Source organism: Eurytemora carolleeae, unplaced genomic scaffold (assembly GCF_000591075.1).
Source record: "Eurytemora carolleeae unplaced genomic scaffold, Eaff_2.0 scaffold161, whole genome shotgun sequence".
NCBI lineage: Eukaryota > Metazoa > Arthropoda > Copepoda > Calanoida > Temoridae > Eurytemora > Eurytemora carolleeae.
The window spans coordinates 246285-260462 of record NW_019396085.1 but is presented as its reverse complement, the minus strand read 5'-3'; the positions used below and the strand labels follow the sequence as shown (position 1 = coordinate 260462).

The window sequence follows — 14178 nt, the reverse complement described above, 5'->3', positions numbered from 1 at the left end:
TCAAGGACGTACCCACGACCTCTCCTTACACAATAAAATTAGGATTGATAATGGAGTAGTTCTGTGATTTTAGAAATGTTAAAGTTTTGTTTTAATATCATGGATCGCTGCATCAGTCAATCATGTTTAAAACGGCTATACAGTTAACACGTATGATTCAGTAATTTTTTATCTTTTGTTATGAAAATGCTACAGGGTGTCCCACATCATATTAGATCGTCAATCGGTCTAAATTACTATTTTCGGGACTAATTAGAAAATTTAAGAAGACTGAATCATTTTGAAAAATTGAATAAGGCCAATAGAAGAATTTTCCTGCAGAAAATACTAGTTTTTTTTCGAGTATTATATTTTTATTTTGGCGGTAAAATGTCGAGATAATCTATAGTTATAATTGCAATCTCTGTCGACCTGGATCGACTTTAAAAGCAAAATTTAGTTTCGACCAAATGCGGGTAAATGGCGGGAGTCACTTTGAGTAACCAGGGCAACGCTGGGTCCCCAGGATAGTATGATATAGCAGTATTTTTGTATATCTATAAATATAAATTGTCTGTCAGTTTGTTTGTTGGTTTGCATTTCCGATCATAACTCAGAAACCCCTTGACCGATTTACCTCAACCTTTGGTTGTGGAACTTGGAAGAACCACAGGAATGTCATTAGCTTGGGTGGAACATTCTAAATTAAGTGGGTTGACTTTTACTGAAAAAAATTAGTTTCCAGACATAGCTGTATTCCTAATCCAGTAAACTATATATGCTTTGTATTTCTAATATAATATTAAGAGATCTGTAAGAAATGTCTCACTGACGCCTAAATTTGACCACTGTTGTGTTTTAATTAAAACACCCAACCGTCTTTCAGCAATGCATAGCAATCAACAATACTACTCGTAAAAGCTGAATTTATTTACAATTAAACAAAGAATTTTCTGAATTCTAAATTGGTGCAAAATATCTTTCAAATATATTTCAATCAACCCCTTGTCATTTTATGTGGATCACACAGGGCAAAAAATGTCGAGTAAATAATTTTTAGATTTTAAATGTTTATTCCTTTAAACCATTTTTTTGAGTAAATAAAATTATGTTTAGTTAAAATATTTAATATTTAGTTTCCTCCATGTTTAAGTACTTATAGAAGATCAAAATTTCAAAAATTCGATTTTCATTAAATGTTGAAAATTCACGAAATCTTTTATAAAATCCGCAACTTTTTTGTTTTGGTTTCACAATTTATGCAAAGAGAAAATGTTCACAATTGAAATAGAAGATAGCCGCGAAGCGCCCTTAAAGCCTAGTACGAGAATACTTAACAACAGAGGATAGTTCTTTAAGAACTTGACCAATTTGTTAATTTAATCAAAATACAAATTAATGAACTATTCTGAATTTTAACTTATTAGATCGTCATCTTCTTTCATGTTAGATTATGAAATTTTAAATAAACTTTTTTTTCCAATATCCTGATTAAAATAGGAATTTTTTTGAGTTATAAGTATCAAAAAAAGGGGGGAAATGGGCCGGTTAGGGTGTCAGGGTCTACAGAAGATATATCCGCATATATGTTTCAATACTGTTGTATCAGATACGAACATTTATTGATTTCAAACCAACACGAAACCACCCAATCTTGTAAACGATAAATATCTGGCAATTCAGCCTAAATACTAGAGTGTATTTGATGTTGTGTAAAAGATAACAATTTTAACAGTTGCTTTAAAGTCAATTTATTAAGTGAAATTGGTCTCTGTGTAATATTTAGTGAATATGAACTCATAGAGAAAGGAAACGGAAGAGGTAAAGAGTACCTCAGATGTACACAACCGACCACCGTATTAATCAATTAATAGAGTGGTTGGTTGTGTATAGATATTTAGATAGACAATTTATATGAATTGTAAACACAGGTCTGTATACTGCAGTACATTCCAGTTCAGTTGTTTGTTTATGTTAAGCCAAGAATGACAAAATATTTTCTAATTGTGTTAAAATCCTTAAAATTTATTGTAAAATTGTCAAATGTTTGCAGTCATCATCCTCGAATTCTCTTTAATTAAAGAAAGAAAAACAAAAAATTTATCAATTCCATAAAATCCTTCCTAAAAATACGATCACTCTATTCACAAGTGTACAGTGTTGGATACGTAAACATAACGTGATGTACACAACCGACCACTCTATTAATACGATCACTCTATATATACAATTGTACAGTGTTGGAAACGTAAACATGACGTGATGTACACAACCGACCCCTCTATTAATACGATCACTCTATTTACAAGTGTACAGTGTTGGAAACGTAAACATAACGTGATGTACACAACCGACCACTCTATTAATACGATCACTCTATTAACAAGTGTACAGTGTTGGATACGTAAACATATCGTGATGTACACAACCGACCCCTCTTTTAATACGATCACTCTATTTACAAGTGTACAGTGTTGGATACGTAAACATATCGTGATGTACACAACCGACCACTCTATTAATTTATAAGGTGGTCAGTTGTGTACCTCTGAGGTAAGCTTTACCTCTTCGTTTCCTTTCTCTATGATGTACTGCTCAATCACGTCAATTTTAGATATTTTTCAATACTATTGTTAAAATAATTAATAAAGATTTGTTCTTTATTATTAAGAATGAGCAAATCAAAAGCTTTTCATCAACGTTTTGGTAATCAATTAATTTTTCCATGCATAATTGTTAGAATTAGCATATAATTTCCAAGTTTTAATTCAGATTTTGCACTTCGCCAAATTGAGGCTTAATCAGTGGTGGAGCTAAAGTGCAAAAACAGATGCAACACCAAATGATGTAGATTACTAGGAGTAAATATAAACATAAGTTGAAAAGATTATTAGGAGTTTAAATATAAAACATAAGTTACCAAGATTATTAGGAGTAAATATAAACATTAGTTACCTAGATCACTAGAAGTAAATATAAACATTAGTTACCAAGATTACTAGGAGTAAATATAAACATTAGTTACCTAGATTACTAGAAGTAAGTTTAAACATTAGATGATTAGTTACCAAGATTACTAGGAGTAAATATAAATATTAATTACCAAGACTTAATTATTTTAAGTAATTTAAAACTTCGCTCTTTAAACTTTTCTCTGATCAAGGGTGAATGAGATATCTTTTTATTAGCTAAAAATTGATTTTTTTCAAATGTGGCCTTGCAATGAAAGTACCAAACGGTTCAGATTTGAATCAAATCAAACCATATTAAAACATTATCTCTTGGTAAATGTTTCATCTTTACTCCTAGGTTTCGGTCCATTCAACCCTTCTAGGTAATTTCTTGGTGCAAACCTTGCTTTGTTCCTTGCTTAACCTTTGTGCAATATATGATGTCATTTCTTTAAAGGGACTGTACACGCTAGCTGACTTTATTTTTATCTCCTTCTTTAAAGGGATGTACATTGTAGACGCTAGCTGACTTCATTTTTATCTCCTTCTTTGTCGTTAGGGCATAAATGCGCAAAGCATAAGTAGAGAACCTGCAATTAAAAATAGATAAATAAGGATATCTCCATAATATTTATATATACAAAGGTTTAAAAAGCACTGTTGTGAATCGGGTGCGCACCTTTATATGAGAAGGGTAACTTGAAATCACGACCACAGCCTCTTTAATTAGATTAAGTAGAAATTTAGACGTGACTTTCCTTCTGAAGATTATGATCAATAAAACAATCTTAAACTGTAGAGTGTAGAATATAGCATCTATGAAACGTTTAAGATCAAAAATACTTTTTTCCTTCCCTTTATTCATCAAATTACAAGAATTAAAGAAACCAAGCAAATACTTGGTCAGGGGTTTATCTATATTTTAACAACAACCACTTCGATTTTCGATGCTTTTTGGGGGAAGGGAGGAATTGGAAATTTAAATTTACGTTTTCACACTTTTTGATTATACCTTTTAGTGCCCAAAAAGTCATTTTCCCCCAAAAACGCGCATAACTTTTAGGGGTGAAAGCTTTTTAAAGGACATGTTGGGACTGGTTTTTGAGGAATATATAATGTATAGACCCATGTACTTAATTGTATCTTGCTATCTGAGAAAGTGGAAAAAAGGACCTCAGAAAGATGTGTGGGGGGGGGGGGATGAACACTTCTACTAGTTTATCCTATGTGCGTATAAACGATACCGATTATACGCTAGTTTAAAGGATCTCCGTGGTTTTATACTTCCATATTTGGTATAACAATATTAGCCGAGCTGGGTAGTTTACGTCATCTTTCTACTTTACAACCAGGTGGTTATATTTACTACTTTACTCTTTTTTATACAGTGGGGAACATCAAACTGTGGAATAGAAATAATACATTTAAAGGAACTGTAAAGGAAAAATGAAAGGAGGTATAGGCTGAAACCTAAGCATTTTAGGAGTTAATATATATAAAATTTTGTATAAAAATAGTAGGTTTAAACGGATCATAATCAGCAAATACACAACCAATCTGAAAACAACGATATCCCAGAGGAGCTTAAGAAACTTAGGTTTGCTCCTGTTATTTTTTGAATTTAATGATTTTTAATTTTTAATAGATATAATTGATAATAATATTTGTACGTCCGTATTATGTGACCAGAACTCCCACAAATGGCAGTTCAGTATCATTATCACGTGACTCCGTCTATATCACGTGTCCAGTATACTGCACTGCCGGCTCGATAAACTCCTAAAATGCTTAGGTTTCAACCTATACCCCTTTCATTTTTCCTATACAGTCCCTTTCAGTAATCTTATGTATATTTGTATAAAGCAATGAAATGGTTTTACCTGCAGCTGAAAAATCAGTGTATTAAGTGTTTCATGATCATAGGACTATTAAGTTTCACAGCTTTATTATAACAATTGTCTTTATATTTACAGTTATAAGAAGGGTTATAATATTGCACCTTATTAATCACCATTGTGAATCTGGCATACCCCTATTTAAGTGGAGGGTCGATCCTATGAAAATTCAACGACAGGTTCAAGGTTATTTCTCGGTTTATAGTATAATAAATCATCTAAATTTGAAATATCAAAGGTTCATACCAATAGCTTGCACAAATATGGAGCAATTAAAAATTTGAGTTTGTGGCAAAGACTCAATTCCTTTGTTTGATGATTTTAAACTATATTGTTTGCACAAGTTTTATGAGTTTCTAAGTTTGTTTATGATTGAAATAATTTTTTTTTAATCGAAGATTAGTCTTTATCTTGGAAAAGAAGTGTCGATCACTAATAAGAAGGTCCCAAAAACAAATCTTAACCCTAAAACGTTTTTTTTTTCTGACAAAAATGTAATTTTTTAATTTCAGATTGTTCAGAAGGATTAGAAGAGCATTGTATACATAGTGTATATACAAACAGCATATAACCCTCTCTTTGTTTACAATGTAACTCTCAAGCTAAATGTAAACAAAGATGTAAGGAGCTGTTCACAAAAATATTTAGCAGTTACACATGGAGCTGCAAACGTTTAAGGGGAAGAATTGCACTGCATATCATAAACCAACTTGAGACAGAATTGTAACAAGTAAGTTATTTATCTTAAACCAACTTGAGTTTTTTTTGACAAAGGTGTAAAGGTTACTATTGTAAATCAAACATGTAACTCTTTAGGTGATGGGTCACTTAATCAAACATGTAACTCTTTAGGTGATGGGTCACTTGAAATTATGTTAGCAAACCCTTTAGGAGTAATTGAATCAATTGTCTGTGATACTACTGAACTAAATACCTTACTCCAATAATACTTCAGTCTGTATCAATCCTACAACTCTCTTTTCATGCTGACCGTAATCAAACAAATATCATATTCAACTAACTGTATTTTGGTATAATGTACAGATTAAGATTTAACTGCCCAATAATACGGCCAGGTGATTATAACGTAATATATATATATATATATATATATATTCAGGTAGGTTCAGGTTTACAAGATATGGGGTTTGTTACTATATATATTTATTACAATGATATAGTTCGATATTTGAAATATCTTTTTTCTACATTTTAAAGTTTTGTTCCCAAGAATAATAAATCAGAGAGTTTCATTTCCTTATTTTGATGTTTAGTTTGTTTCAAGGATCATTAAAATCAAGGTCAAGCACTGTTAAAAAGCTCTCACTTCGGCCTGTGTGCTATTTAAAGATATTTGACACATTTCAGGCATTTCCGACAAAAAGATGTGGGACGGCATAGTTACATAGTTTTCTAGAAAATGGACCTTGGAGTAATTTTCTGGTCAAAATATGAAGAGATGCAGGGTGTGCCACGAAACATGTCAGTTGGTGTGAAGTTTTAAATGTCTTCTTTCATGATTTTTAAAAGTTGTTTGATACCAAATTAAGTATAATAAAAATATTATATTTAAAACTAATTTAAAAATTAAATAATGTTGAATAAAAGATTTTTTTGTCACATATACAATTGTAAAACTAATTTAAAAATTAAATAATGTTGAATAAAAGATTTTTTTCAGTGAATTGAAATGCAAAAAGCTTTAATATCTAATACAGTTTATGAAAGAAGACCTTCAAAATTACTCATCGACTGACATGTTTCTTAAGACACCCTGTACTTGGGATTTCTTTGGGCCTGTTAAAGCACTGGAGGTTTGGCTGCCTCTTGTAATTTTTTAATTGTGTTCTGCCTCTTTTTGACCTTAAAAATGGATTAATAAGTTAAGCTAAAAAATTATATAAATTTTTTATAAAGAATTATTAAAATTCCAAATATCTATGGCAATTATAGCATATAAAAGAACTTAGACCCCATTTTTAAAAGCTTTTAATACCTTTTTTGGTACTCTATTTGATACTATTAAATCAAATTTCAGGGACGATCCTAATGCCGTCTGAAAATCTTTATTTTTCTGTGAACTTTTCATATTTACTTCCTCTATATTGAAAGATATCTCTTTTGATAGTTTTACATTGGTGTGCAATTAAATACTCTTAGTTTTAAATAGTTAACTACATTCACACTTAGACAATATTGAAAGGATGCAGTATTGCAGGGTGTCCTTAAATTTACCACCCAAGACAAATATTCAGTTGTACAGGGTGTCCCGAAATTTAGAACAATATTGAAAGATTGCAGCTTTACAGGGTGTCCTGCGATAAATTCACTAAGCAAGACGATATTGAAAGATTGCAATATTACAGGGTGTCCTGAGATAAATTCACTTTGCAAGACGATATTGAAATATTGCAGTATTACAGGGTGCCCTGCGATAAGTTCACTTAGCAAGACGATATTGAAAGATTGCAGTATTTTAGGGTTTCCTGCGATAAATTCTTTTAGTAAGACGAAATTGCAGTATTACAGGGTGTATTGCATTAAATTCACAGTAAAAAAATCCCACCTTTCCCTGTTTATTAAATCGTTTAAAGTAAATAACTCAAGCTATAAAAAGTTAGTTAAAAAATCAAATTTCAATTGTTTTTCGTTAAAAAGGATTTGATTGGAGGATTTAGATAGAGCATTATGATAGGTTTTAATATACTACTTTATGATATTCTACAAAAAAAATATTCATAAAACGTAAACATTTTTGTGTATGGAGGGGGGAGGGTTTTGTCTGAAAAGTACACCCCTGAACAGATATTTGCAAAGAGTATAAGGTCTAGAACATTAAACAAATAATCTACTTTCTCAAATCACCCGGAGCTCAAATACAAGATCAGCTGCTAAAGCATAACTGGGTATTTTTAAAAGGGGTTTGGGATAATTTTTAGAATGAAATTTTTAAATTCATGTCACGTGCCTTAACGTTTATTTTTTTAGCTTTAATAAGCCCCCCCCCCTAAATTGCCCCCAGAGCTAAATGTTAAGTTGCTCCAAAGAATGCTAATATATGACCAAAAGTTTGATATAAATACTTCATAATGAAAAACTAAATAGACATTGCAGGTAGAAATATTTTAATACAGTGATAATAGAGGATTTTTTCTACGCTTTTAGAATTTGATTTTTAAGAATTATTCGAAATTAATTGAATGTTTTTTTCACAACCATATATTGCTAGATTTTCGCACTTTTAAAATTTTTGAAAGAAATGGGCGTTTCTTTTTTCCCCGCCCATTTTTTATTTTTATATCCTCCCCATAAATTGTCTATTATTTATAGCCAATCTGTCTTAGGCTAGAGGCCTAGTTAGATAGTTAGCATTTTGGTAGAGTCTACTCCTCCCCATTCTAAAGATGGACATTGTTGCGTTTTTTAGTGTTTAAATGTTGCTTTTCAATCGTTCATTTTTCGTCGTAATTCTAAATCTTGATATTTTGGGATTTTTCTGTTATCATTGAGAGATTTCTAAAATTTTAAATACCCAAAATATTTTTAAGGCAACATTTTTCACTTTTAAGCTTCGATAAACCATTCATGGGGTCATATGAGTTCCACAAAAATATGTGGACCCGATTGGTTCAGCCGTTTTGTTGTTTGTTGGATACAGGCAGACGAGTAAGCCAAAAGAATATAAAATAAATTGTGCACAATATACAAGTTTGCAAACTTATATAAATTTAAATTTAGACTTTATAATTTAGAAATCAATTATAGATTATCGTGGAGCCAATAAAAAGTAAAAAGACTGGAATGTTTAAAAATCACATTTCGATGCCAGTCTCTATTTCTGACATCGCCAAGTGTTTAAAATTTTAGGTTAAATTTGTCAGAAAATATTTACTTGACATTGTAAAAACATGTTGTGAGATAAATGAGTTTAAAAATGAGCATAAACTTAAAAATCTTAGACAAAATTTTGATTATTTTAAATAGGTCTGATCCTAAACAATTTGTTGGGCAAATTATATTTTTGAATTCTTCCAATTGTACAAACATGTATTATTCAACTTAAGTGTCAATATTCTAGAGTATCAAAATTCACGGAGAAGATCATGAAAAATCCGGGAAATTTAAATTGTATGTCTTATTTTTCATCATAATTAAGAAATATGTAGAAATGTCAATGTTTTTGTTGTAGTTTTTAAGATCACATTTTCTTCCAGATTATTATAGAATTTCATGATCAAATTTGAATTGAAATCACGTAAAAAGCTGATATTTTTGCAGGTTAATGATTGTAAAGGTACTTACGTAATTTCAAGTGAATCTCCATTTACAACGGTTGGTCCTGAAAATATTTGTCTAATCGAGAATGAATTAAGATAGCATTTGCTGCACTGCACTGAACCAATGACGGAAATTGTCAAAATCAAACTCTGCTTGAACAAGCTAAATCTAGAAATAATTCAAATAATATATTATGTAAAAGTGTATCAGTTATGCTCTTCGAAGTTGTGGCTAAATCACGTTTAGCGACGGATTCTGGTAAAGTTTAAACTTATATTTGTTCTAATTCTAGGATGGGTAAGGACTACTACGCCACCCTGGGCGTATCGAGGGGTAGTAGTGACGACGACATTAAGAAAGCTTACCGGAAAATGGCACTAAAATTTCATCCAGATAAAAATACGGTAAGTTTTTATTAAACATTGTAATCAGACGTTTTAAGAAATATCAGATTAACTCAGTTTTTTTTCCTACTAAGAGATTAAAATAAAAAAATTTACTGGGCAAAAAAAGAATATAGAAAGGTTATTCGATTTTTCGTTTTATATGAGAAAAATAAAAAACATTGTTTTCAAGAATATGAAATATGAAATTATAACTTCCACTTTTCATTTACTTCCATGAAAAGATGATTCAATTTCTAGGATTAGCTTAGTAATATGTTTGTTCTAAAACTGATAAGAAAAACAACATTTATTATTGAAGATTGTACAAAAATCATGAATTACTAATTTTATAAATCACGATGAGTGATTTAGCGTCTGTAAAAAGATTATATTTCCGTAAAACAACATGAAAAAGATTAATTCTTCAATTTTACAAGAAGAATGAAAGCAATTGAAAGTTTTATTGGTTAACATTTTTTTTAAAGATACAAATTTATGGATGAGAGTAAACTAGTTTAATTAGGTTTGAACTAGATACTCAATTACTATAGCAGTAGTTGAGTATCTAGTTCAACTAACTCTCTCTGTTCATAAATTATGAATACGGAAATGAGATTTGTACTTTATAACTATAATTTGAAGGAAAAACTAAGCATAACTTGGAAATGATTTCTTAAATTTTCTTATTAACTAAAATCCCTATAGGAGAAGTATTTAAACAACCCCGACCCAGTTAACTACAGTTATATGCGATTATATTAATATAATTAAAAGCAAATATAATTTAAAGCAAAAGTAGTTTTCATTGTATTGTACTTATTTCTGGCCATTAATAATTTCTAACCACTTGGTGACCGTCGTTCTAATAATGCTTTTTCACCTAAACATTTTTTATCACTATTAAAAAAGTGAAAATATTTTTAGAATTCTTTTTTCTAAACATTTCCCTCTCTTACAAATTTTGACCCTAAGAGAAGAAATATGCAAAAAAACGATCCAAAACGATCTAAAAACGATGCAAAACGAACGTATTTTAGCGATCGTTTTCCATTTTTTCAGGATAAATTTATTGCATAGATGAATAAAAGAAAACTTTGACATACACCAGTCTTGAAAAGCTAGAAGTTTTATTCAATTAAAAAAAACTTTCCAAAACCATTAACAAATCTGTGTGTATTTAGGATGAAGGCGCAGAGGAGAAATTTAAGGAAATTGGAGAAGCTTATGAAGTTCTAAGGTGAGATCCTTATTGCTTTTCTTAGTATTTTCCGTTTTTCAATGAAAATTATTAAGTTTTTAATTGTTTTTAAAATATTATGATTTTCGAATTAAGGTTAGATCATTTGAATTTGCGTATCATATTGTGCCTGCCAATGTACACAAAACTTCGATAAAATCCAGGAAATTTAAAATCGGATAAAAATAGATATTCAGAGAAAATGTAATTTTTTACAGTTTTTTTTCCTCATATAGTTTTTGTTCGTTTATTTTTTTAACCGATGATCAATTTCTTCTAATTAATTTTTTTTAATATTTATAATTTCAGTGACAAGGAGAAGCGAGGCGTATATGACCGGTTAGGGGAGGAAGGGCTCCGCCGTGGCGGAGGCGGGGGTGGAGGAGGCGGAACCAGCCACACTCCAACCTATACCAGACACTTCTCATTCCATCCCAGGGATCCATTCGATCTTTTCAAAACATTTTTTGGCGGACACGATCCATTCCTTGATCCGTTCGGCGGAGACCCATTCCATACACGATTCCACCAACAGGTAGAACAAAGTTTTTAATTTTTTTTAAAATAATAACAACTGACGCACAACTAGGAGTGGGGGGGGAATCGCCCTCCCCCAATAAGAAATAGACCAAAAATACCGAAAACTTCATGACTTCTCTCAGAAAGATTCGAAATTTTAAGATTAATTTTCCCTCATTCTAGTTTAAAAGTTTACACCCCAGTTTCGCCTCTCAAAACCAAAATTTAAACATGGATTTTGGTGCTTCTTGTATTGTCTTAGCTCGGGTGTAATTTTATAAACATTTGATTTTTTATTGGAATCAAGCTCAAATCAATCAAATCTTCATTTTTCGCGAAAATGACAAACACGGTAAATATTTGAAATTCCAGCATTTTATTTAAAAAATTACTTGCTTTGAATATTTATACAATATCGTTATTCTGTCATCAAGGGTTAAAACTACTTTACTGGGAAGTTAAGAAATTTACTTTACCAAGGATCCCAAGACCAATTTTGCCTACAAAACATCGAAAGCGCAGCAAGGGATGTTTTGTGGGCAAAATTAGTTGGGGGAACCTGTGGTTAAGTAAAAATTTTAATTTTCCTAAAAAGTACAGGGTGGCCCAAAAAAACAGGATGATTTGTTAGCCCTTTTAATCGTTAAAATGGATCGACAATTTGCTCCTGCATAAAGTTTTTAATTTTGAAGGGGTCGTTTTTTTTGCCGTCCCATTCTTTTATTTGGCGTATAACTATGTCGAATATTCGAAAATCTCTCCGCTGCTAACTTACGATAACCAAAATTGTTTAAGAAACAATAAAAATCTTTTACATTTATGTGAACCCCCTTAGATTTTTATTCTGTGTTTTGAGTATTTTCTGAAATCCAAAGTGTAAACGGTGTGAAGAGAAGCCTTAAAAGAGAGTTATTGCAGCAATCCCGGCCTCAATGGTTGAGAACAGTTTTGATGAACCCGAAAACCAGGCGATTTTTTGCATGGCATCAAATTGGGGCCTTCAGAAATAATTTGAAATTACATCATAATAATCTAATTAAGTATTGATTATTACAGTTTCTAAGCATATTTTTCTAGGTTTTCGAATACTAAGACACTATTTTGAGTCATTGTAAAAGATTATTGGGGCTTAAAAACGCGAATCTCTTTTTTTTGGGCCACCCTGTAGTTTTACACATTACACAATTTTATCACTTGTTTTAATGAAAATGCGCGATCTTTTCATGAAAACCTTGTAGAGCGGGTGGTTATTTTACTTAATTGTCCCAAGGGACGTAAAGTAGCTATACGTGCCTCTGTTGGGGGAATCCTAGGTCGGTAATGTTGGTCAAACGGCGGTAACAAATAAAACAAAGTGATCATTATGATCAAGGATTTAGAGAAAAAAACATTTTGAAAACTTATATTTTGATTTTTTTCTTAAGGCACATCAGAATCATGCAGCAAGTATTTTCAACAACCATCCTTTCTTCAATGGAGGTGATTCATATTTTATTGAAAGGGACTTAAAGTAAATCAACATTTATTTAGTGCTATTTCCGATTCACAAAGGTACCCTCAAAAGCTGTCTTATCAAAGATTTATGAGATATCCAACATTCTCTCTTTCAAAATTGATAAATTTTAATATTAATTTCTCTGTAGAGTGATTGCGTCGTAAACAAAGGAGATGCACACTTCATAAGCTAAAAAAATCATCCACATTAATGAAGAAACAACGGTTTGAATGGTACCGTTGGCAATAGGAAAGTCATTTTGCTTTTACCTTTTCTTTGTTATAAAATTGTTTCTGATATTTGGTTTTTTCATGAATTGTAATTTGCGGGAATTTTAATTTCAAAATTTTGCGTTTCATTACATACTATAAAAATGCAGTGGTAGCTGCAGTAGCAGTGGCTTCAGTAGCCACAACTGTAGTTACAGCGGGAATGGGATTGACTACTGCAGTAACAGCAGCAACTGCCGTAATAACGGCAATGGCTGCAGCAACAGCGGTACTAATGGCGTTGGGAGGAGCGTTAGCTACTGTAGCAGTAGCATCATCATTGGCAACCGTTCTGGCAATAGCAATTGCGTTGGTCATGATCATAACATCATTGTTGGCAATGTCAATGGTGACATGGTGGTTAGTGGCAAAAATATCAAAACGATACTGGAATCGGGCTCAGAAAAAGTTTTGGCAGAGGTTATTTCCGAAGACTGTGACTCGATAAGAAAATGGTGTAGGCATCCAAATTAAAAGATTAAAAACGACTGTTGATGTGATCTCATATTTGCTTATAAGAGATTTGTGTGATTTTCTATTATTTTGTACATAATTCTATTGTTTTTTACATAGTTCTATTATGATTATTTAAATTTTCCAGTTGATCATAATATCTGAATCTTTTTAAATACTTCTGATTGATTTAAAAGAAATAATTTTAAAGGTCATAATTTTTTTAAAATAGTGTATGTGTCAAAATTGCAAATATCAGGATGTTAAATGTGACTTTTTATTTTATTTTAAAGCTAAAATCTCAAAATAAAGTTATAAAAAGATTAAAATGTTTAAAGAAAGAGAAAGATGAATGTGTTTACACCTCGTGGGTATTTTCTTCATTTTAAGAAAAGAACATTTCTTTTAAATCTTTTCAAAAGAATGTCAAATTTTGAGATTTGTTGAAAACCGTAGGTTTTTACAGTAAAGTAAATGGATGTTAATTTATTTAACTGTCCCTTGGGAAAATTATGTAAAATAACTTGTTTTCATTACAAATTAACATGATTACAGTAGGACTATTTTGGGCAGTCTGGATATTCGATTTTGTGTTCCTTTCAACAGATTTACACTTGATTTGATGAGGTTTAATTACACTTTCAAAAAGTATGTCGGACAATTACACTGTGTAAGGGTTCAGAGCTAGTATACTTGATGATATGCTGGATGGGGGA

The 14178-nt window shown here is 31.1% G+C and overlaps 1 protein-coding gene across 2 annotated transcripts; it reads left to right on the top strand.

Annotated features, from left to right (window-relative positions):
* The first annotated feature begins 5337 nt into the window (after nucleotides 1–5337).
* LOC111718255 (dnaJ homolog subfamily B member 6) lies at nucleotides 5338–13559 on the top strand. 2 transcript variants are annotated; one of them, XM_023493800.1, is made up of 6 exons: nucleotides 5338–5555; nucleotides 9396–9507; nucleotides 10671–10726; nucleotides 11036–11261; nucleotides 12670–12724; nucleotides 13120–13549. In XM_023493800.1, exons 2-6 carry the CDS (start codon nucleotides 9397–9399, stop codon nucleotides 13455–13457), a joined length of 786 nt encoding a protein of 261 aa, XP_023349568.1. In that variant the 5' UTR covers nucleotides 5338–5555; nucleotide 9396; the 3' UTR covers nucleotides 13458–13549. The 2 variants fall into 2 exon arrangements, with proteins under 2 accessions (XP_023349568.1, XP_023349576.1); XM_023493808.1 differs by lacking the exon at nucleotides 5338–5555 and adding an exon at nucleotides 8988–9119 and having other exon boundaries at nucleotides 13120–13559.
* Nucleotides 13560–14178: the final 619 nt, after the last annotated feature.

Coding starts and splice junctions, on each gene's coding strand:
- LOC111718255 (XM_023493808.1), top strand. CDS start 9,397: ATGGGTAAGGACTACTACGCCACCCTGGGCGTATCGAGGGGTAGTAGT. Junction 9,508..10,670: donor TTCATCCAGATAAAAATACG/GTAAGTTTTTAT, acceptor GTGTGTATTTAG/GATGAAGGCGCAGAGGAGAA. Junction 11,262..12,669: donor ATACACGATTCCACCAACAG/GTAGAACAAAGT, acceptor TTTTTTCTTAAG/GCACATCAGAATCATGCAGC.